We start from the raw sequence: 26,015 nt of genomic DNA, 5'->3' as shown, positions 1-26,015 counted from the left end.
CACACTTGATCTTTGTAACTTTTGTATGGTATACTATTTTCGGAACCGTAGTAACACATTGCTGTTCCTTTCGATTAGCGGCATAAAACCGGCTTCCGTGGCAGATGTCAAGCTGATGCAAGTTGTGATCAAACAGCTGTGCAGGCGAATTACACAATCTTGCATTGTCACAGAACATTTGTATAGATCCATTTCTTCTACTGTCTCCTTATCAAGACAGTGTCTGGGTGGGGATCCAAGAAGCAGAAACATTTTTGTATTGAAGGAAATAGACGTTATGGATCCAAAAATTGAAGAACAGCTTGCTCCCTTTAGACAAGCTGTGAAGGAACAGGTATACCAGATTCTATTTAAGTATTCTATATTGCAATTGCTTAGAGTATTGGGTTTGAAAATTGTATGATTTCTTAGCCACTGATCGGTAGTTTTAAAGTTATGAAATGTTGAATCAAACATGTAAGTAATTCTTCTCATGTTGCCCACAAAAAGAGCAATCTCCAGCAATAGACCCCTATGTCTTACATTTTCTGTTATAAAGGTGTCATCCGGTATTTCATGCACCGCTTCCGTTTTTACTCGGCACACCTTAACAATTATAATTATATTATAATGAAGCTGATAAGTTGCGATTGTTCCGTTATAGTAATGCCTATTATCATTGTGTTACATTGAAAATGGCGAAGCCAAATAGATATGACTTTGAAAATTTCACTTATAGGTATAAAAAATCTACATTATTTCTTATAAATTGTTTTTATTTGATTTCCTTTCTAGTAGTACTTGTTTTATATTTAAACAGGGCAAGTACGCTTCAGTCAGTCGTAATGTGCCAGGAATCCGACACCATGTGTCTTATTTATATATATACATGTAGACAGTGCTGACAGGCTTGTAATGGTTTATCCAAATGCTTCGCACATTTATTAATTTATCCCAATTAAACAATATATAATCTTTTAATATGCAAATGAACAACAATAAAACATCAATTTTTTATTATACAGGGTGACATTGTTCGTCAGCTGAAGGCAGATAAGGCCCCTGATATTGATCTACAGAGAGCTGTTGCTGAGCTGAAAACGAGAAAACATGCCTTGGAACATAAGGTTTGTACAACCAGACTTAAAAATTAAAAGTTTCCATGTTTGATTTTTGTCAGGTGTGCTGAAAACCTTGTTTAAGCTGTCATGATGGCTAGTTTGTTTCAGTGCTTGCACTGATATTGTTACAATTAATATGCATGTGGTAGGTCCTCAGTTGTAATAGTAGAAGAAGTTCTTTAGAAAGATAAAATGTTCAAGGTAGAATGCCAGGTGGCAGAAGAATATTGGATCAGAATGACTATGTTTTATATACCTATAGATGTATAATAAGTCACAATTTTGAAGCTGAGAGGTGTTGCTCTATTTAAGTGGTTAACTTTAAAGTGAAGTATTACTTTGGGTAGATGTTTTTGTTACTTGTAAAGTGGTAAGTATTCTGCACAGGGCTGCTCTGTCGAGGTTCGACTGTATTGTACAATAAAAGGCACATTACAATAAATTTCTTTGTGTTTTACATAACTATCTATAATAACAGTCTTATTATATGATTCAGGAGATTGAGTTGACACCAAAGGACAACTTTGACAGAAGCAAGATGGAGGATCTACTTAAACAGAAATTTTTCTACGACCAGTCATTTGCTATTTATGGAGGTATGTGATTTTAATTGCAAAAATGTAACGAATATTTACTGATATTTATTTGGTATTTGAATAGTGGTGGTGGTATTGGTAGTTTTCACTCAGGATCACTGCAGTAAGCCACATTGAATTTACTAGAGCACAGTTCAGCCACAGCACCGTTCCTGAGCAAGCTGTCAAGCAGTTTACCAACTTGTGCTAGTTGCCTTCACTTCCGCATGGTACTGATCTTTCTGTACATGCCAGAGCAGAGACTGTAGAAGGATTACATGATCAATCATTACAAAATGACCTGAAGCGTGCAGGAATTGAACTCAGGTCACAGTCATACACTCTAGTAGTCTACCTATTGAGCTAACCAGATGGCTGTGGGGTGTTTGAAAATGGCTGGAGCTCATTATTTAATGTTTAAATCCAGACATTTTCATTTCACAAACTTAGCATTATGTTATTTTAAAATGTTTACAAAAAAGTATAGCAATAACTTACAATGAAAAAGCTTATTAGTTCTTTTACTTTATATTTAGTCTTATAATATTATGAAATGAAGGTATGTTTCAGGGAGTAACATTACCAAATTTTCTATTAATCAGGTGTGAATGGACTGTATGATTTTGGTCCTATGGGTTGTGCTGTGAAGGCTAACCTGCTACAGGCATGGAGAAACTTCTTTGTGTTGGAGGAGAATTTACTGGAGGTGGACACAGCCATGCTTACTCCTGAGGTTGTGTTAAAGTAAGTAGTCAGAAGTGGGTTACCTACACGCTTAACCTTTTAGTTGCCAGCAAGATGGATATACTCACCCTGGCTGGCAGGGCAATGCATTTGCCTACAAGATGATGTATCTGTCTTTGGATATCTGATTAATGCTTTTTTAAAACATTTCAGCTTGACCATTTGAAAAATAGGGAGGGTAATTGTACTCACCAAGGCGTTGGCGTCTCATTTTGTCTAAGTTTTTGCAGCAAGGTGGTATCTACAAAATTCCCAAAATGAATGGGTTGAAACTTCACATACTTGTTTGAAAACCTTATAGGTCACCGTCTAAGGCCCACAACTTATACATTGATTTTGACAGAATTACGGCCCTTTTTCAACCTTAAAAAATCTCAATTATCCAGGCTCTTACTGTCAAGCAGAAAATAGTCTAGCATGCTGTCCTACCAAATCTATCTGCATTCCTGTAATGTTTAGAAATCACTCGGGCAATTTCCCTTTGATTATTTAAATACAGCTGTGGTTGTAAAAAAAGTAACAGTGAAAGTTTTAATAAGATATACAAATTGATTTTATTAATTTGATTGACAAATGAAGTTTAAAGATTTAAAACTTCACAGTGCTGAAATGAGAACACCATCTTAACCTTTTCCACCAGTAAAGAGCTACATGTATGCCAGTGTACGTCTACTGTCTGACCAAGCTCTATACTTTTGGCTAACTGTTAAATTTTCATCATTGTATTCCTGAAATTGATAACGTGGAGTAAAAATCATGAATCATGTAGCCTTTATTTTAGGAAAAAATGTAAAGCATGCTGGTTCATGAGTACAACAATAATTACATCTCAGTTCAAAATTAAAAGGCTCTATTGCCTAGATTGTCAGGCAGCTGGTATTGACAAATGATTTTTTTCCAGAGTTTACTTTATAAATTATCATATGAGAAATCCTTTAAAATCTAATTTTGCCAGCCCTGAATGTATATTAAATTTTAACAACCAATAATAAAAAAAATTCAAAATATTATCATGCCTTTTTCAATTTCTACAACCAGATTTCACTTTTATTATTTATATTTTTTTCAGGGCATCTGGTCATGTTGAAAGGTTCCAGGACTATATGGTGAAAGATGTCAAGAATGGAGAATGTTTCAGGGCAGACCATCTCATTGAAAGTAAGTTATTGTGTTAGTTTTGCAGTAGAAAAATATAACATGTAAAGTATTTATTGAATTGTGCATATTTTCTCTTTTCTTAAGATATTCCAGATCATATTTGATTGGCACTGGCCAAGGTCTGTAACTCTTAAGAGTCTAGCAGGTACCTTGTGAATTTAGATTCTAATTAGCCAGTATTAGTGGTTTCACTTCCTATCTTAGCATTTCTTGTGCTCCTTCGTCAACAAAATAAAATTATGTAAAACAGCTATTTATGAAAATAAATGATATCACAATAAGTGTAAAAACAATTTTCTTTTTTTAGAAAAAACCCAACTGAAATCTTAAAAGTCATATTGGTATTTCAGTTTTCATGAAATTCATTGTTTTTAGTTTTTAAATGAATTGTTATAGATTTAAAATTAGTATCTGTTTTTCAGATTCATTTGAAAAGATGTTAACTGATAAAAAAGTGACAGCGGAAGTAAAAGAACAAATCCGGAAAATATTGCCAACAGTAAGTTTGATAAGTCTAGTTTGAAACATAATAAGTTTTTAGCTTGAATATTCAAAGAATAAGGGAAGCTGTTATATTCTTCATACTCAGTGTCACACTTTGGTTAAAGTTTTTGTGTACAAGTTGGTATCCCAAACTGTGGAAGAGAATGTGTTGAAACTTCACATATTTATTTGGCAGCATGATAGGAGGTCACTGTCCTAGGCCTATGACTGTAAAATTGATTTTGACCCTTTTGGAAAATTCTACATTATCCAGGCTCTTGTTTTACTAGTCAAGCACTGAGAATAGTCGACAGCTCTTGTTACTTCATTTGATCTAATTAGATCAGACTTTCTGAGTATTAGCTTAGTGTATCATATTGTAGATTGTATGTATATTATTTTCAGAATCCTGTGTCTAAAGTCTTCAAACAAAACTGTAGGACTTATGGTTGTTATTATTGTAAAATGTGGTGTTTTGAAAGAAATAACAGCAATGTTTAAAGGCTTGGAATTACATGTTGTATTGGTTACCACCTTACATATTAATTCTCAGTTTTGAGTAAAACACCATTATAATTTCCCCAATTGTGAGGGTATAGACCATGTTCCCAGGATACTGCATGAAAAAAAAACTTAGATTTTATAAACATTACATAAACAACAATGTTTTAAGGCTTGGAATTACATGTTATATTGGTGACCACCTTACATATTTATTCCCAGTTTTGAGTAAAACGCCATTAGATTTCCCAACTCTAAGGGTATAGACCATGTTCCCAAAATACTGAATGAAAAAAAAAGTGTACACTTAGAAAAATAATACAAGTGGAATAAACAATCAACGCAGGATAAGTTTTAAGGTTTTATTTAACGATGATAACCGACATTTTCATTCTCTTGAGTCTTCATCAGGGTTAAATATTTTTTTTACAGATAGACAACATGGATAAAGATGAAATGGGTAAAACGTTAAAACAGTTCAATATCAAATCACCTGTGACTGGCAACGATATATCGGACCCAATGGAATTTAATCTCATGTTTGCAACATCCATCGGACCCACAGGGACACTGAAAGGGTGTGTATAATATTAAAGGGACTCCACCAAGGTTTTCTGACATGACGGGATTGGAAATAAATTTTTGAAATTAATGTTCCATTTGATGTAGATTGAGACCAATAACGTGTGTGCTAAATTCCTGCTCATTCGCTGACTCCGGTTTTCCAAACTAACTATTTTTACTGTGAACATTGACCAAAATTGAAAAGCGTTGGAAGGCTTTTAATCTGGATAAAACCACTTATCTTTTTTAGGGAAAATTTCAAAATATGTACTTAACTAAATAACAAACAGTGAAGACCATGATTAAGAATTCATATGAACTAACATCACACACTTTAAACCTGCATGCACTGGTAAGAAAGCAAAGTAATAAAAAATCAATACTTGTAGCAAATATAAAATTATTCTCTGTTGCCCTCAATTAAATTTGTGCATGTTATTCTGTATTTTTATTTATTTCCATTTCAGTTATTTGAGACCAGAAACAGCTCAGGGTATATTTGTCAACTTTAAGAGGTTATTGGAGTTTAATGGTGGTAAACTTCCCTTCGGTGGAGCACAAATTGGCAGTGCCTTCAGAAATGAAATTTCACCAAGATCTGGCTTAATAAGAGTGAGGTAAAAAATATTTTCATACATTTCTTCTCTAAGATAGAAATTTTGAATAACAAATTCTAAAAATCTTTGAAAATTAGGGATTTTTCAATGTTATGGTGCTTAAATAATTGAATATATCATCCTAGACAGTGATTATTTGCATTCATTTAATCACTGCAAAATTTAAGTCCTGCATTTTTCCCCAGGTTTTTCAACAAAACATCATTGAAATTCCCAATGCAATGGGTATGGGTAATGCTCTCAAAATCCTGGGGAAAACCTGTAAAATATAAGTGAATAAATAAATAAGGTTAGTGTTAGAAAATTGCATCATTATGCAGCAAAGTATGTTATGAGCAAGTTTTATTATAGATGGCTATTATACTATTTCCAGAGAATTCACCATGGCTGAAATAGAATACTTTGTAGACCCACAAGAGAAAAAGAAATTCTTCAAATTTGATTCAGTGAAGGATATCAAATTGACGCTGTTCTCTGCCTGTAATCAGATGGATGGTAAAGGTCCGGAGGCCAAATCTCTCAAGGATGCCGTTGCTGACGTGAGTCTTTTTTAATTGCAAGATTTTTTCTCACAAAATTTTGAAGTTGGCACATGACCTTTACTAAGTATTCTTTTGCTTGGGGACCATGCCTCGATTGTCATGGAATAGCACTACTGTGTCACATTGAAGGTTCCATGATAACTACGGTATGAACCCAATTCTGATGTTCCTAAATTCAAATTTCACCATTTTAGTTCTTAAATGGTTAATTTTGCTTAACCCAGTGCAAGGGGCTGTGAACGGTAACTTGCATGTCCATAAACAGACTCAATGAAAACAAGCCTGCAATATTTTCAATTTTGCCATTTTTTGTGTCCTTTAGGGATTCCGTTTATTCTCTATTTCACAGTGTAGGTGCAATTTAAATTTCATGAATTGATCTTATGAATATGTTGTATTTTACAGGGTACTATAGCCAACGAGACTTTAGCATATTTTATGGCACGTATTAACTTGTTCCTCATCAAGATTGGCGTGGACGAGACAAAGTTACGATTCAGGCAGCATCTGTCCAATGAGATGGCTCACTATGCTTGTGACTGCTGGGATGCTGAATTGAAGACATCCTATGTAAGTTTTTTAAATTTTTGTGTATTTTTTCCACCCTTTAACAGGTTTAGTCAATGTAGAACTCTTGTATGTGAAAAAAAGAAGTACTGCTTGCTTTACAGAATACTCATAATTCGGTGTGTGACTGGAATTAATACATTGTAAGGAGAGGTGTCAGTGACTCTCTCAACTCTTGGATGTTGGATTCCAGCCGTGATGGTGTCACAGCCATGTTTCTGTATGTCACACCAGGCCTTCAGGTTGTAAAACATTTTTCTGCAATCTGTCTCAGATCTCATATTTTCAGTACTGGTGTCATATGAGGAAACAAGGCTGTGACCCTAAAAGAGCTCTTTTTAGGGTCGAGATGCAATCATAGTAACAACTTGGCCAAAACTGTGAGGCTTTCTTAACCACTTAGATTTGATCTATTAGGATATGAACTTTATTAAAAAATACATTGACAACTTAATATAGGCTAGTACTCAGAGGTTTAGGATATGCATTTCAAAACCAAAATCATTTTTAGCTCACCTGTCACAAAGTGACAGGGTGAGCTTTTGTGATCGCTTTTCGTCCGGCGTCCGTCCGACCGGCGTCCGTCCATAAACTTTTACTTTAAATGACATCTCCTCATAAACCACTAAGCCAATTTCATCCAAACTTCACAGGAATGTTCTTTGGTGGTCACCTTTAAAAATTGTTCAAAGAATTTAATTCCATGCAGAACTCTGGTTGCCATGGCAACCAAAAGAAAAAACTTTAAATATCTTCTTTTAAAAAACCCAAAGAGCTAGAGCTTAGATATTTGGCATGAAACATCTTCTAGTGAGTGTCTACCAAGTTTGTTCAAATAAAAGCCCTGGGGTCAAAGTTGGCCCCGCCCCAGGGGGTCATTGATTTTCCCTATATGCATATAGTAAAAACTTAAAAAACCTTCTTTTAAAGAACTCATAGAGCTAGAGCTAAGATATTTAGCATGAAACATCTTCTAGTGGGTGTCTACCAAGTTTGTTCAAATAAAAGCCCTGGGGTCAAAATTGGCCCCGCCCCAGGGGGTCATTGATTTTCCCTATATGCATATAGTAAAAACTTAAAAATCTTCTTTTAAAGAACCCAAAGAGCTAGAGCTTAGATATTTGGCATGAAACATCTTCTAATGGGTGTCTACAAAGTTTGTTCAAATAAAAGCCCTGGGGTCAAAGTTGGCCCCGCACCGGGGGTCATTGATTTTCCTTATATGTGTATAGTAAAAACTTAAAAAATCTTCTTTGAAAAAACCCAAATAGTTAGAGTTTAGATATTAAGCATGAAACATCTTCTAGTGAGTGTCTACCAAGTTTGTTCAAATAAAAGCCCTGGGGTCAAAATTGGCCCCGCCCCAGGGGGTCATTGATTTTCCCTATATGCATATAGTAAAAACTTAAAAAATCTTCTTCTAAAAAACCCAAAGAGCTAGAGCTAAGATATTTAGCATGAAACATCTTCTAATGGTTGTCTACCAAGTTTGTTCAAATAAAAGCCCTGGGGTCAAAATTGGCCCCGCCCCAGGGGTGTCATTGTTTTTAACTATATGTGTAAAGTAAAAACTTAAAAAATCTTCTTTTAAAAAACCCAATGAGCTAGAGGTTAGATTTTAAGCAGGAAACATCTTTTTGTTGGTGTCTACCAAGTTTGTCCAAATAAAAGCCCTTGGGTTTAAATTGGCCCTGCCAAAGGGGGGGGGGGGCGGAGGTCATTGTTTTTCATTATATGTGTGTAGTAAAAACTTTACATCATGAAACATCTTCTAATTGGTGTCTTCCAAGTTTGTTCAAATAAAAGCCTTGTGGTTTAAATTGGCCCCGCTCCGGGGGCCTATATACAGGTGAGCGACCTCAGGGCCATCATGGCCCTCTTGTTTATCATTTATTATGTCACTCCTATTTATATGAGATATAATTTAATGCTTCTGTTATTTTCTGTACAGGGTTGGATCGAGTGTGTTGGATGTGCAGATAGATCTTGTTATGATTTAATGTGTCACCAAAAAGCCACTGGTCTAAAACTTGTAGCTGAGAGAAAGTTAGACAAACCCATATCCTTTTTACATTTATACACTAGTGACTGTGAACTTTAACTACATATTCTAAGGTAATGTAAGTGGTATTACATGAGCAATATCATTCTGAATAACACTTTTAAATAGTTATTATATTTACAGTGTTTGAATGCCCAATTGTTTGTTTGGGTTTTACCTCACACCAACACAGTATGGGTCACTTGGCGATGTTCTGGCTTTTCTGGTGAAGGAATACCTGAGGTGCTCTTTCATATATTATTTCGGGCACAAATGGGCACCTGAGTAGAACCACCGACGTTTAATAAGCTAGCTGGATAGCTTCCTTACATTAAATAATCCAAAGTCCCTGGTGAGATTCGAACCCAGTATGGTGAGAGGCAAGTGGTTTAAGGTCAAGGATTTTTAACCTGTCAGCCACTGACCCCCTTGAATGCCTAATAAACAGCATGTGTACTGTATTATCCTTAACTTCACTCACAAAACAATAGAAGTAGTGGAATGTAAAGTGAACAAAGGTGTGATGGGCAAAGTGTTTAAGAAAGATGCAAAGGTTGTTACAGACTTCATAACTAGAATGGAAGACAATGAGCTTGATGCCATGGACAAAATACTCAAGGAGAAAGGGTAAGTAATCTTGAAACAGTCTCTAAATTTCATAGTCGTAATTAACCTTTAACCTGCTAAAATTGTATTATAAGTTTACGCACTTTATATTTGGGACAGTCCATTCAAAGTTGAAGGGATTTCAAATTCAAATACAAAATACTAAAATTGAACTACCAACAGTAGGAGGCTAGTCAGACTCACTACTGATGATAATAGCTAATCATGCAGGATATGAGTTTAAAACATAAACATCTTAGAAAATATTTATCAAAGATATCACATATCAAAGTATTAAATCATGTTGTTGTTTCTTTTACAGAGAATTTGAAATCAAACCAAATGACCAATCGTTTGTTGTGAAATCAGATATGGTTACAGTCAATAAATTTTCAAAAACAGTTCATGGTAGGTTGTTTTTCTCGTAGAAATATACCACTTCTGTATGCCAGTATTAATAGTTTGTATATCGGGAATATGTTTTTGTGAAACAAGTGGTTAAGACTTTCGGCTAGACTAATTGCTTGTCCCCTAGCTGGTGCAGGTTTGAATCCCAATAGGGATGTTCAGAATTTATCCAAGTAGCTTATTGAAGGTTAGTTGTTATACACAGGTAGGGGTGTCACGGATAGAAAAAAATGCTTGCCGTTTAATTAAATGGTCATGTAATTACCGTGTTTAGGTTTAACTGACCATACTAAAAAAATCCTTAAGATTTTCAACATTAACTTTGTTTCTTTGTTACAATATATGCCATTTTGTTCATATTTTGTTGTACTCAAAATGAGCGGTCATACCATATTTAATCAGATCAGAAAAAATACATTATTGAGTACAACTAAAATACAAACAATTGACATATCTTGTCATAAAAAACTAAGGTCATATATAGAATCAGTTTAAAGACTTTCCGCCCCCATAGTCAAATACTAACCTCGGTTACCAGTTATTTAATTTTCTAACAAGGTTGTAGCTAAAACACAACCATACCCTTTTATACGGAAAAGCTTGACACCCCTATACACAGGTACCTGCTTGTAATTCAGACTATTAAAACTGGAAACTTACCTTAATAGGCAGACTGACCTTGCTACTTCTCTAGCCAAACAGTATAAAGTGAAGAAGGAATATTTTGTTTAGACAAGGGTGTAAAGGCTTGTCTTATTCCCTTAGCAGAATTATGTTACATTCCTTGCTGTGTTTTACAAAAAAGCTGTCATTAATAAAATAATTGTGCTTATTTCTTATTTTCATTTTACTTGGTAACAATATTGTTATGCTATTATTATGTTGGCTTGGTTACATTGAGGTACATATCGTAATATAGGACTTGTTTCTGTTTCTTCATTATTGTATAAACTGTACATCCACTTTATTTTACAGTTGAAGATTTTAACCCATCTGTGATAGAGCCGTCGTTTGGTATAGGCAGAGTTATGTATGCCTTGTTTGAACATAACTTTAGAATGAGAGAAGGGGATGAGCAGAGAACGGTATACACCTATCTTTATATGAGCTGCGCCTTGACAAAACTTGCGTTTTTCTAGCCGCTATCAGTTTCTCTACTTGTTAAAGAGTTTGTAAGCGAACAGCATGGATCCTGATCAGACTGCACAGGCTGGTCTGGATCCATGCTTGTCGCAAACGCATAATGTTGGTTTTATCATGGCGCGGCTCAATTTTATATATCTATATGTTTGTGTAATTATAATAGTTTACAAAGGGGTGTCGGTGCCGAGTGGTTTAGGTTGTTCCCAAGAGAAACTTTGGATTTTTTCATATAAGGAAGCTATCCAGCTAGCTTACAAAACATTGGTGGTTCTACTTGGGTGACCATTCATGCCTGAAATAATGCACAAAAGGTCATCTGAGGTCTTCCTCCATCAGTAAAACTGGAATGTCACCACGTGACTTATACTGCATTTACACTTGTATAGGCCTAATGTCACTTTTATTGTCCCCCGCCTTTTCGAAGAAAAAAGGGGGATATAGAAATAGGCTCCGTCGTCTGTCCGTCCGTCACACTTTCGTGTCCGGTCCATAACTTTTTTATCTTTGAAGGGATTTTGTAAATACTTGCCACAATTGTTAACATTAATGAGAAGATGTGTCATGCGAAACAACAGGTCACCTACCTCCAAGGTCAAGGTCACACTTGGAGGTCAAAGATTATCATAGTCTGTTACAGGGTATATTTTGTGTCCGGTCCATAACTTTGTCATTTATTGAAGGAATCTGAAATAACTTGGCACAAATGTTTGTTATAATAAGACGATGTGTCATGCGCAACAACCAGACCCCTACCTCCAGGGTCAAGGTCGCACTTGCTCATTCAAGGTCAACATTGTCTATTTGAGGGTATATCTCGTGTCCGGTCTATAACTTTCTTATCTTTGAAGGGATTTTGTAAATACTTGCCACAATTGTTCACAATAATGAGATGATGTGTCATGCGCAACAATCGGTCACCAACCTCCAAGGTCAAGGTCACACTTGGAGTTCAAAGATTAATATGGTCTGTTATAGGGTATAATTTGTGTCCGGTCCATAACTCTTTCTTATATCAAAGGATTTTGAAAATACTTGGTACAAATAGTCACTATAATAAGACGATGTGTCATGCGCAACACCAGCATCCCTACCTCCAAGGTCAAGGTCACATTTTGAGGTCAAAAGTTAACATAGCCTTTTAAAGGGTATATATTGTGTCCAATGTAGAATTTCTTCATAGTTCAAGGGATTTTGAAATAACTTGGCACAAAAAGTCACAATAATAAGACCATATGTCAAGTACAACACCTGCACCCCGACTTCCAAGGTCAAGGTGACACTTAGAGGTCAAAATAACAGAGTCTGTTATATGGTATATTTTGTGTCCCATCCATAACTTCTTCATAGATCAAGGGATTTTGAAAATACTCGGCACAAATATTCACAATGATAAAATGTATGTCATGCGTAACACCAGTGTCCCTACCTCCAAGGTCAAGGCCACACTTAGAGGTCAAAGCTTAACATGATAGATTTCTAAATTCAGTGTTTCATTTTATTTCTTTAATAAATTTATTGTTGCATTTGCAGATCTAGCATTGATTTTATGCTTCATATAAAACTTCCCTGAGGCGGGGGACGTTGGTAACTGTTACAAATTCTTGTTATTTCAGTATTTATATGTATGATTATATTATTTCAGTATATATAATGTATGATTTAATTATTTCAGTATTTATCACTGCCGCCAATAATTGCGCCCTACAAGTGTTCAGTCCTGCCATTGAGTAACAACGCACAGTTAATGCCCTTTGTTAACCAACTTGGTAAGTATTATGAAAACTTTCTGCGTAATTTGTAAATGAAATTGATAAATCCTGCCTGTCACTGTGTATTTAAGGAATATTCAATAATATCAGTCTGAGTGGTGTTTATCAACTATTTAACACCAGTTTGGAGTTTCAATGTTTAGGAATTGAGCATGACAACATATTTTTCTTATACAAAGAACAAATAACAAAGCATGGATCCGATTTACTGATTTAGACATAAACATGGATTTACTGAAAAAGAACACAGATTTCAAACATAAACATCATAAACCAGTATAATGTCTAATGTAAATACAATGTAAACCAAACTGTTTCAAGAAAAGAAGTACATTTCATGAGTGTTCAAGTCACCTTCATGACATTTTCATATTGCTGAATAGAAATATCTTTGATCAGTGTTCACCATGACATTTTCTCTTCACACTTTTTAGTAATTGTTTCATAACCTAAAATAAACTCTTATAACTTTCACCCCGAATGTTAGGCAACAATACAGGCCGTTTGTCATGGATTTTAGTAAAATTGTACCAAATTTTCAACATAGAATTCTCAGAAAAAAACTCATCATCATACAAGAGTAGTCTCCCATTCTCTTTTCTTCTTTGGATACCTTCTGTTACTATCCATCTTTTATTTATTACAGCTAAGGATCTGCTGAAATGTGATATATCGCACAAGGTTGACAGCAGCACCGGTTCGATAGGTCGTAGGTACGCCCGCACCGATGCCATTGCCATACCGTACGGTATCACAGTGGATTTTGATACCATAAAGGAACCTCACTCTGCGACACTTAGAGAGCGAGAGTCAATGAAGCAAATTAGGGCACCGGTAAGTTGTAACTTTCCTTACACTTAAGATCTTGATTAGTCCGGTACAGGTTTAACCGGAGTGGACTTAAAGTTATCCCTTCATCCGTCCAATAATGGATCCTGTGACAACGCAAAAAGTTCTAAAAAAAAGTTGCTTGCAATGCATTGATAATTGTTTTGTTTTTGAAAAGCCGTAATTTTGATGCTTACATTTAAGGGAGTTGCAATGCAGAAAGATTTGTTCACCTTGTCTGTACCTAGACTGACAAAGCAATGACATATGGGAGTTTCTATGTCCTATTGACATGTTTCCAATTGACTTTTTCTTTTAAAAATGAAAAAAAAATATTTTTAATTAAAATTGATTTGATTTTTCTTTGGCACATAAGATTTATTTATAAATATGTGACATGTTTACAAAATCTAATGTGACTTAATACTAGCCTTTCATATTTTGGAATTCATTAGATGTGATAAGTTGAAAGTTCATTAGGATGAAATAAGATCATGGGTTCGAGCCATAATCTGGTCACGACCATGTTTCTTCATTTGACACCAGTACTTGTTGGTTCCAGGAAGCGGACTCAAAAGTGATTAATATAAGTTGCAAGAACTTGTTCCGCAATCGAGCTTAAATAAATGTGTTTAAACCAAACAAGATAATTGAAATGAGAACTTAAAAAAGTTGAATGCTTTTTGTGCAAAAATTTGGTAGCTTAAAATTTGTCACAGCTTTAATTATGACTGTTATTAAAGCTGTGAATGGGTCGTGCTTAGAACTTATTCTTTAAGGATTGAATATTTTTTTATTTCAGATCTCAGAGCTTGCACAGATTGTGTACGATTTAGCCAATCACAGGCGTACCTGGGATGACATTCTCAACAATTACCCAATCTTTGAACAACAAGAATCGACCAAATAATGGGAAATTATGTATAGATCACACATGACAATTTGACTTCAGGCATACTTATGAGATACTGTACTGTATAGTTCCAACATGATAATTGGACTTTTGAGTATTTTGGGGAAAAAAATGAGATTGTATAAGTTTTTTTAATATTAGTAGGATAGGTCCAACATTACAGTTTGACTTAAGGTTTACTTTAAAAATACTTGACTGTCTCTAGTTCAACAAGATATTTTGACTTTTGGGTATTTTGAAAAAAAAAAGGGAGTTGCAAATTTTGTTACAACATTTCAAAATAGTTCTTAAATGATAATTTGACTTAATGCATGATAAGGAAATACTTTGCGGTACAGTTCTGAATTTGAGTATTCTGAAAATTTATTAAGATTACAATGTTGCTTCAGTATAAAACAAATCGCATTTTGCTTACTTAGGAATATGTTGTACAGTTCTAACATGATAATTCGACTTTTGGCATTCTTAAGTGAAGTATAGTTCCAACATGGTATTCTGACTTCATAGAAATTGTACTTTACAGCAAGTCGTAACTGAACAGCTGAGTATAAGTAGAGTCCTAAAATGGCATTTTAATAAATGATACCACGAATGTATTCTCATGGTAACATTCAATTACAAAACTGCATATATGTATTGATAATTATTGCTTGAAATGTATTGTTTGCTTTGTATCAAAAGGTTTCAGCTTATGTAAAATGTGAATATGATAGATGACGAAAGTGAAAAAACGTATTCATAATGGTATCTCACTTATAATTACAGGACAAGGCTGTGTTTCATAGAAAGTCCTCTATCCAAAATCAGCTTTAAGACGAAAACAAATGTCCTATGTTATCAGTCCAATGCAATGACTCCGTCAAGTTCTGAATCACAATGTAGATGAACTTTTACACATTCTGAATTACAGTGCGCACAATTGTACTTCTTAATTTTTGTCAGGAAGAAATTTATTGAAAGTTTTCAGTCTTTGATTAAAGATAAAAAAAAGTTTTATTGAAAGGGTCTTAAGTGGGTCCTAAAGGTTGCATTACATCCTAGGGCTTATGATACACTTTGGTCTTTCGATGGAATGCAACCTGGATTAACAATTTTTTTTTCATTAATGTTAAAGCTGTAAAACTCATGAAAATGAAATTGTTATGTTATTTTATGATTTCTAAAGTGCTAAATTGTAAATTATTGTTGAATTTTGTCCTTATGAACCAGTATTGTACATGTGTACATTTTGCTATACACTTGGATGTATAGAAGATAATGCTTAATTTGGTGAACAGTTGTTTACAAATTGTTAAGATTTGCCTCTTCTTATAGGTCTTATATTTTTATACTATGCAATTTTTTATTCTGTTCAGATTAAGTCCCAATTTCATATAAATTTTTTATCAATATTTATGGTCCTGGGAATTATTTGGTTCAACCAAGTATTTGCTGATACGTCCAGAAATGTCAAGCATTCAGTCAGACATCAGTTTCTCATGGTTTTAACTCACTACAGTGTTGAGCAGTACCTTGCAGAAATCATGATCACAAAATAGAAAAATATCGCTTTTTCTGCTGATTCTTACATTTTCCATTGATTATCGTAATATACATTGGTATGAAAAGATGAATTAGAGGTCTTAAAGAGCATTTGAGCAGGCGAATAGAAGATATTTAAGCATTATATCATTTTTAGCGCCTTGTCAGGAAATAGGGTATTTAGTGCATTGTTTGTAGTGAGGTGCTCCAAAACTTCTTTTAGCCTCACTATTTTCCTATAAAGCCTTTGTTTACTGATTTATATCTTAAACATACAGCATCCAGTTTATGGTTGAATGAAAGGTCACGGGGGGGCTAAAAATAGAATTTTCTTTATTGTTAGGCTATTTTAAGCTTTGACAGTACAACATTATTGAGCATTCTTTTGATGTTAGAGATGGTTTTTTTAAACCCTGAACAGGCTGAATATACTTGTACTTGTCTGGCATTTAATTGTCATCAGTATAGAGCCTGTTCACATGGATGTGACAGTTAGCCTGGCTCTGTACTGATGGCAAAGGTTGATAACTTTTGGTTCCAGCCGGTTTAGAGTAAAAAATACAGTCAAATCTTTGTTAAAGACTTTCTCCAAAATAAAGACCGTCCCTTAAATAAAGGTCATTATTCAACAGCTCTCCACTTGTCTGTATAAGGGTCATGTTCTGTCTCTCTTTTGGGTGGCCTTTGTTTTCAGGTTTGACTGAACAGTGGTATTCTAATTGGACATTTATGAATAACTTGAAAAATTTCTTAAACTTGTATTTCATTTAAACATTGTTTGTCTTGAAATGAAAGATATAAATTTTTAGAAACACTTGAAAAAAATTGTTAAGTCTTTCATATTTTTACTTGCAGAATAAATTCAGTTCTTAATATTTATAAATAAAAAAAGAAAAACAAATAAATTTGGAATTGTTGTTTTTGAAACTGTTGCAAATAAGTTTGATGACATTGCTTGTCCTATGTAAATTTAATTTAGTCAGGAAAAGGTTTATAGATTTATGATAAAAATATCCAAAATGGTTAGAAGTGTCAAATATGTAGAATGTATTAGAACTACATGTATAAGGATAGAATGGAGGACTAGCTTTTGTGAGTTTTTGCTCTCCAATCTATTTATATACCTGGGAGCTGGCTCCTGGCCCATTGGATAAGGACATACCTGGGTATGGAGATGGTAGCTGGCTCCTGGCCGAGTAGATAAGGACGCAAATGTTCGCTATTTGAAAGCTGGTTGTGCCAATGACTTTTCCTGTATCATCATTATAGAGGAAAAGATTGCCTGAACATTTGTGAAATATAATCGGATTCTTTACTTTAGAATATACTTGTGATTTAAATTGTTCAATGAAGGACGGGTCTATTATACAAAAGGTTTAAATCATGAGTGAAAGTGGTATCCTATTTCTACTTTGTTGTCATGACTCTCAACGAAAAAGTTGGCCTCTTTGGTTTTTGTTTTACTTATGATCGGCACCGGAATCAACCATATTGCCGTGTGGTTAAGGTCGCTGACTTGAGATCACAGGTCCCTCACCTATGTAGGTTCGATCCTCACTCTGGTCGAAATTTTCATGTGAAGAAGCCATTCAGCTGGCTTACGGAAGGTCGGTAGTTCTACCCAAGTGCCCGCTCGTGTCTGAAATAATGCCCAGAGGGGCACCTGGGATCTTCACCAATAAAGCTGGAAAAAATGAAGAAAAATCTCGGCGGGACGCTCTAGAATGGCCCGACTTGAGTGTACGGTCGCCCATATGGGCTTTCCGGCGGCGACATTAAAAAAAATGGTTCTACATCGGAGCTGGTGTCTTTTATAAGAAATGACCTTTTAATTGTCCGAGTGAAACTCAAACAAGAAAAGCAACCAAGGTGTCCCATCATGAATAATGCACTTGCTATTTAGTGTTATGCTATGTACAAGATGTATATCTGTATAAAAGAAAAAAAAGCAGGTTTACACTTTAAAATTTATTTTGATAAGCTATTTTCATTAGATTATTAAGGAAACATATGTGTTACAAATATTGTAATGTAATAACAACACTATTCAACCCAATTCCAGACTCGAGGCATTTGTTGATTGATGAATCTAAATTATTCAATTGATCGTCAATCGTTTTTTGTTTTTTGGTTGCATTTTTGTGCTCAAAATAAATACATTTGTACAGTGAATATGAATGATAAATACGATTGGTTGATGAATTTTATGTTGAACACATACAAGGTTGATATCATTGTAGTATGTAAAGAAATCATTATGAAATGTGGTATTATCTTGATAAGCAAGTACGGGCAAGCAAAACGCACAGGGATATTGAAAATCTAGTTTCGCGGGAGTTGCCGGGACGTCTGCGTTTCCATCTAACGTCGGACACACTTTACAAGTCAACTAATTAGTAATTACTACCATCAAGCAACAAAAATATCTATATTTTCATAGAAAGTTGACTGAGTGACGTCTAACCCGTGACACAAACTTCGTGCGGATTTGGTTACTTTTTTGAAACGGCTGACCGACTAGATGTTGTCAGCGTCTGACATAAATCTAAGATGAAGAGAGATTTCTATAAAGGTTGAAATTTAGCCAAACGAATCTGCTGTATGTTTTTTTTCCTAAGGACAAAATATTTAGATTTTCCAAACAAAAATGTCTGACAAACTCCAATAATTTTGGAACGTTTGATAACAATATATGTACAGTTGTGTGTACAGTGTTAGATAATTGATAACAATCAAGAAAGATATCGACCTCATATAAAAACATTATCAAAAGTTTCTTGTCGTAGTGTCCAGTCTATCGGATGCTGTCCCTTCATTACTAAGGCAAAATTACTCTGTGAAAAACAGCAACTATTGTGAAAATCTCCCTGTTTGTCTGAAGGATGGTCCGTTTTTATGACTGTGTGCTTGCTGTCGTCAATGAGACCTTCTTTTCTTTTTCCCGCGTTTCCCCATAACAAGAACACCACGTGACTAAGATTGTCGCTTACGCCCTTGATAACATTGTCGGTAAATGTCTGCCAGCCAATATTATCGTGGGACCTTGGCATCGAAGCTCTGGAAAAGATAAATATATGAAGATTATTTCTTGTTTTACTTTATTCTTTCGGCTCTTTTTGTTTATTTTATACGTTTCTAAAAGAACATACAACTGCACTTGTTTTATCTAGGTAATCCGATGATATCGTTTTTTCAAAACATGGACCCATGTACATTGTTTGCTCTTCTCTGAATGGAAAATATTAAAGGATAGTTGGACCCCGAGTATATCCATCCACATTCGTCGACGGCCCATCACCAAGGTTTTCAAACTTCAAATCTCAACAACCATTGTAGGCATTCACCACACTTTGACAAAGGTGTCACGACTTTATTCTATTCTAAAGGACACGACTTTATCCAAAACCACCCATGTGCTGTAAGCTACCAGCGTAGCTTTCTGTCATGAAAAAATCCGGAAGTAGATTCCACAGATGTCGGAGGGGGTAGAACTGTCCATTGTCATTGTTAAGATTGTCAAACTAGCGAGACAAAAATACAGAAAAGGTTTTTTTTTGTCCCAGATAGTATAAAACCTAGTCAGAATGAAGTCCTAACTTATGAGTCCTATATACTGCGGTAGTAACGCAGTAGATATATGGTGATAAATACTGTAAAATCAGTCATTAATCTCACATAACGTGTAATTTATTAATTACTTGAATTTCGAATCTTTTTACTTTTCTTCAAATCTTTGTTCATTTTTTCTCAAGTTTAATTTTCGTGAAACAATGTTGCTGCTCTGGAGTCATGCGGCTTAAAGAGTAAAGTATTGTTGTCTACTTGCCTCACGGTAAGTTTTTCATTGAGGAGAAGAACGCCCTCTTGTGCCCACTTCTCCAAACAGCCATGTGTTGGTATTAGAAAGCCTATATCGTGCACCAGTTCCTTATAAATGTTTTGCAAAGTGCGTGGTATTGTCGACATTTCAAACGGCACTGAAAACGCCAAGCCATTCGCCTTTGGAACGGTTTGTGAATAATCAGAAATCTGAAAATAAAATAGTACAATCATCATGATTACCTTTCTAGATGTTATTTTCAAAAAAGGTTAGCTTTGTTAAAGGCACATTATGCCAAAGAAACACATGATAACATTTCGAGGGGGTTATTTTGAAAAGAAGTTCGCTTTGTTAAAGGCACATTATGCCTCAGAAAAAAAAATTTCCTTCTAAAGAAAGGTCAAATATGAGTTTTATAACGTTCAGTCAATGGTTAAAGACAATGTTAGAAACATATCAAATGAAAAAAGTAGCGCTGAATATGAAACTATTCTTCATAAAATTGAGTAGCAAAATGTGAACAAAGTAGTATTTTGATTTCCGTACAAAGTCCTAAATCACTGTACATTGTTGTAACTGTTCTTATTGTCAAAAAGCAACAGAAGAAAAAAGATGGCTCATGTAACTGGCCAATGATTAATTGTTTGAAAATATAACCGGACATCAAAAATAAAAAGTTTTTGAAAACATGAAAACATTTCTGAGGCATAGTGGGCCTTTAAAGATGTATAAATATGCAAACAATGCTCAGCACACGTGTTTTATTCTAAAAAATGCCTTATGTCCAATTAGTGGTGTAAATCTAAGTACAAAGGTACCGACTGACTGACGAGGTTAATTTTTCACGAATTACTACTTCGTTTCTGTACAACATGTACGAAATTATTTATTTCCGCAAAATTTTCAATTAGCGAAAATAATGCATCGAAAAATTATCGGATTTTACAGTGCAAAGACTAAATATACTTACAGGGGTTGCGTCGGTGTAGGGCTCGTTTCCTAGCATAACTATCCGTACCTGAAAAATATTAACAATGGCAAAATAATGCAGATGAATAGACAACCAGAAAAAAGGAGAATAAAATATATTGAAAGAGATATTGAAACATGTCAAAAAACTTTAGTCTGAAAGCAGCATGCCTCAAGATTTATGCTAAATCTCGTGATTTATTTTAAAAGTAAAATATTGCGATATGAACAAAGAAATAAAGTTACACATTGCAAAAATCACTTACAATCCTTGTAAATTACCAAAACAAAGTCGGAATATGCAAAAATAGCCCTTATTGCGTTAGTCACGCAGTAGAAATATGAAATATGTCGGTAGATACTGCAAAATCAGTCATTAATAGCTCATAAAAAGTAAATTATTACATGTACATGCATCTTTAAACAAATTATTTTTTTTAAAACTTAGTAGTACATGTACATTTTTCTCAAATTCGCTTTTCTTGAAATATTTTCCATTATCTGGAGGCATGCAACTTTAAATCCAAATTTTCGTTTAAGAAATCATCATAGAATTAAGCTGTTTAATAAAGTTTCCTTTTAAAAGGAAAGGCTTGCACAGTTGCGCTCAATCCCAACCCTTAAAAATTGTTGTTATTTTTTTTTTTTTTAATTTATTATCACATTTTTTTTAATTACGGTATTTGTATATCATAAAGGGTTTATTTAGTGTTTTTTTTTGTAAAAACGAATATTTTTTGTCAAAACGATTTGAAATCTATTCTCTATTGTATAAAACTAATAAAGAAAATAATCAATCGTAAAAATACTAACGTGGATATCTATCTATCGTACCGAAGGGAAACAAGTGTGCACATTTCTTTTCCACTTTTTTCGAGGAGAAATCATTCGTTTTGGCAGTTGCTAATTTCATTTATATAGCATCTTTATGGACAAGTAAATGCACTAAAATACTTCCTACCAATTAATAAGCATGTATCAACTATGTTACACGCCACAGCACGTGGTAATAGGCTATTTTTAGATTACCTCATCAAGACGTTGAATTGCGTTCATTAGATCTAAATATAACTCGATCATGCACTAATATTCTGTGTGATTTGTTAAGCAGGACCACCCTTTAATTGGAGACGGAATACTACTAATACAGACAAAAACAATTATAAAAGAGACTTGAAAAAGAATTAAAACGGAACAATTTCGTTTATAATTTATTACGGTTTAAACCGATAAATCAAGTAAAAATAGAAATCATATTTATATAAACAAACTGACATTACCGAAGTAACTAAAATAGCTTATATTTCCGTAATATTACCTCGTCTGATTCCGCAGTATGACGGAATCTCCCGAATTGTCACGATTGCAATCGGAACTACATCGGCTATTATCATTAAACCGAAGAGTGACGGAAAGGGCCGAAAAGTTGCGATTGGCACGATTGCAGCTGGTTTCCCGTTCAATCATGCACTAACATATATAAGCAGGAAACCACCTAACCGAAACAAAGGCTTGCAGCCGTGGCTGCAAGCCAAATAAAGTTTCCTTTTAAAAGGAAAGGCTTGCACAGTTGTGCCTTCATCCCAACCCTTTAAAATTGTTCTTTTTTTGGGGGGTTTCAATTTATTATTACATTTTTTTTTTGAATTACGGTATTTGTATATCATAAAGGGTTTATTTTTTTTTGGAAAACCGAATATTTTTTTGTCAAAACGATTTAGATCTTTTCTCTATTGTATAAAACTAATAAAGAAAATGATCAATCGTAAAAATATTTACGTAATACTGAAGGAAAACAAGTGTGCACATTTCATTTCCCCTTTTTCGCAGCGAAATCATTCCTTTGCTTTATAGACAAGTAAATGCACTAAAATACTTCGTTACGTGGTACCAATTAATAAGCATGTATCAACTATGATACAAAGATTAGCACGTGGCAAGGTTAATGATATGCATGGTCTATTTTTAGATTACCTCACCAAGAAGTTGAATTGCGTTCAGTAGATCTAAATATAACTCGATCATGCGTGATTTGGTAAGCAGGACCACCCTTTGAAGACGGTCACCATTCTCTATTGTATAAAACTAATAGGATCTACAGACAAAAAAAACAATTATAAAATAAACTAACTTTTGCGTCTTGAAAAACAAATGAAACGGAACAATTTCGTTTATAATTTATTACGGTTTAAACCGATAAATCAAGTAAAAATAGAAATCCTATTTATATACACAAACTGGGATTACCGAAGTAACTAAAATAGCTTAGATTTCCGTAATATTACTCCGCAGTATGACGGAATCGCCCGAATTGTCACGATTGCAATCGGAACTACATCGGCTATTATCATTAATCCGAAGACTGACGGAAAAGGCCGAAAAGTTGCGATTGGCACGATTGCAGCTGGTTTCCCGTTCAATCATGCACCAACAGATGTAAGCAGGAATCCACCTAACCGGAACAAGTTTTCCAGATGAAATGGTTTGCAGCCGTGGCTGCAAGCCAAAAAATGTTATATTGCAGTTCGGAACTCCTTTGCTATTATACATAATTTAATGTTTTTGTCTGAAGTTTGACGGAAATGGCCGAGAAGATGCGATTGGTGACAGACGATGACCCTTCTTGAAATGCGGTATGGGATCTGACTTAAAATAGCACTTAGTTATAATTCATAAATTAAAAACACAATGAACTGATAAAAAGCATACCTCGTAGAAAGGGGTAAGGTTGAATGCCTGAAATATTCTCGTTTTGTCTGGGTAAATCAGTTCACCGGAATCGTATTCATCCGCCAATTTTTCTTCAAGTTCCGTGAAGTATGGTTGCCGGAATTCTTCTTCTAACACCCGTTGCCAGGCTGGGTCTTTAATTCCTTCCTTTAACATGTCTGTAAACAAACGGTATATTTACAATATATAATAATGCTTTTTATTTGTGAATAAGAAAAAAAGGAAATATCAAAAAACGCCAAATAATCCATTTTTATATAAGAAGAACATTTGAGCCGCGTCACGACAAAACCAACATAATGGGTTTGCGACCAGCATTGATCCAGACCAGCCTGCGCATCCTCACAGTCTGATCAGGATCCATGCTGTTCGCTATCAGTTTCTCTACTTGTTATAGAGTTTGTAAGCGAACAGTATGGATCCTGATCAGACTGCGCGGATGCGCAGAAAAAAAAAATACAAGATTATAAAAAATATTTCTTTTTTTATTAGGTTTTACTATTCAAACTAATCAAATGATTTAATTCAGATTTTTGAACTTTTTTTTAAAAAAAATACATGATTCAAAGATTGTTTTCAATATTTTGATTATCAAATAAATATTAATAACAACAAGTTCTAATTACTTACGTGAACTTTGTATCAGTCAAAAGCCAAAAGAATGTAAAAATTTCTAACTTGCCCAAGGTTTTTAAAAGGAAATGAAGTGCAACTGCGAAGCTAAGGCCCATGTAAACAAATTGTTTGTTGGCATTCATTTGTATCCTCTAAATAAATTTAGTCACATACAAATACATTCTGTGAGCAGGTGCGCGTGCGCATTAAGTTGCCCGTGATCGTCGTTTTCTCAATAAGATTAAAAACATATACTTTGTAAACTAAAGCAAGTAAAAAACAACAACAACAACAACAACAACAAAAAACAACAACTAGTTATAATAATAAAATAACAAAAAAAACTTTTATGACAAAAAAAAACAAACGAAAGTTTTAAGCTTGTCCTATTATTTACTTCTCGGGTGTACTTGTTACATCAATGGGTCAATGGCTGTTTTGTCCTTATAAGGGTTCGTATATTAGATCGTTTTTTGTGTATCAACTTTCAAGATGTTATCAAATTATCAACTAAAATAACTATAGAAACAAAAGCAACGTACCTGCGTCACATATTTTTAAGTTTTTTGAAAGAAAACTTAATGTCACTGGGTTTCAGTGTGAAATAGATGATACGTTACTGATATCCTCGTGACCGGAGTCCCCGTGACCTACACCTACATCCTGATAAAGTTTTGTTTTAGTTTGTAAACCCTTGTCATCGGAATAAACCGTATTTAGAATAAACATCTATTTTTGACATTTTTTTAAAAATTAGAATCTCATTTAAAACCACACCTTTAATGTCGCTTCACTACCCTTCGCTAGGTAGCGGAAACAATGATCTGATTTTAATGAGATTGTCTTTAATCATTCCCTATTCGTCTTCCTGGAACCACCTAAGGTACTGATGACATATGAGGAAACTAAAATGTGGCCAAAGTAGGGATCGAACCCATCATCAGGGAAATGAGAGGCAGACGCCTTAACCTCAGGATCACCGTTCCATGCAATGCACGAGGAATGCACGAGGAATTTGATATTGATATTTTATCATATTAGCTATAAGTGCACATTTTCATGTATTATACATATATATACCTATCTCATACCATCATTACGGACACACAGGACTAGGATGCAATAATATGAGGTTATTATATATACATGCTGAGTACAATACTGAACTCTATTGGACCAGTAAACAGCTATTAAAACTATATTGGTAGAGTTGCTAGCCGAGTCTGGTATAGGTTTTGCAGATCTGTACGAGTCTAATAGAATCAGATTTGTTTTAAACCATATTTAATGACCTGTTTATTAAAATCATCATTTTTTTAAACATTTTGACAGAACTTTGTTTCTTTTGATATCGAATAAAATAGCACACCTACCTTCTTAAAAAAAAATAAAAAAATAAAATAGTAACAAATGAAATTTAATAGTACCGAGCAATTGTGCATGCCAGTGTATTTGCTGTCTACACGTAGCCATCAAAGAAAATATTTCGAGTTTTTTTTTTCACCGACATGTATAATATACCGGTATTGGGGAATAATAATCTATCTTAAGAAGTACTGTATCATTTTTAAACTGCATGTCTCTCTTGATAGGAATATTTCGCCAAAGTTCAAAAAGTAAAAACATTCTACTGTTAGAATATTTATTGGCAATTTCCCAAATGAGAATTTAGCAGAAATAATCGTTTTAGCAGAGGCTTATATTACATTACTTATATTTAAATATATAACTTTGTGGCTTTAGTAACATTTCTCAGATGAGATTAACTATGACAGGAATTACAATCTTGTTTGAAACGTAA

The 26,015-nt window shown here is 34.3% G+C and overlaps 2 protein-coding genes across 2 annotated transcripts; one reads left to right on the top strand and one right to left on the bottom strand.

The window, feature by feature from the left end:
• Positions 1-115: 115 nt before the first annotated feature.
• Positions 116-16,977, top strand: LOC132721438 (glycine--tRNA ligase-like). The gene is made up of 17 exons (XM_060705745.1): positions 116-334; positions 1,005-1,106; positions 1,597-1,696; positions 2,278-2,419; positions 3,489-3,577; positions 4,000-4,076; positions 4,994-5,139; positions 5,593-5,742; positions 6,116-6,281; positions 6,690-6,854; positions 8,803-8,910; positions 9,374-9,519; positions 9,821-9,906; positions 10,882-10,991; positions 12,722-12,815; positions 13,465-13,652; positions 14,449-16,977. Exons 1-17 carry the CDS (start codon positions 116-118, stop codon positions 14,554-14,556), a joined length of 2,196 nt encoding a protein of 731 aa, XP_060561728.1. The 3' UTR covers positions 14,557-16,977.
• A 1,853-nt stretch (positions 16,978-18,830) lies between these two features.
• On the bottom strand, positions 18,831-24,244 carry LOC132721436 (uracil-DNA glycosylase-like). Its single transcript, XM_060705743.1, has 5 exons — positions 24,230-24,244; positions 23,579-23,757; positions 20,871-20,918; positions 19,907-20,109; positions 18,831-19,137 (listed from the first exon to the last, which is right to left on the bottom strand). The coding sequence occupies exons 2-5, from the start codon at positions 23,753-23,755 to the stop codon at positions 18,831-18,833; spliced, it is 735 nt and encodes a 244-aa protein (XP_060561726.1). The 5' UTR covers positions 23,756-23,757; positions 24,230-24,244.
• Positions 24,245-26,015: the final 1,771 nt, after the last annotated feature.

Source organism: Ruditapes philippinarum, unplaced genomic scaffold (assembly GCF_026571515.1).
Source record: "Ruditapes philippinarum isolate M1 unplaced genomic scaffold, ASM2657151v2 ctg7303_1_1_1_1, whole genome shotgun sequence".
NCBI lineage: Eukaryota > Metazoa > Mollusca > Bivalvia > Venerida > Veneridae > Ruditapes > Ruditapes philippinarum.
This window is presented reverse-complemented; position numbering and strand designations above follow the sequence as displayed.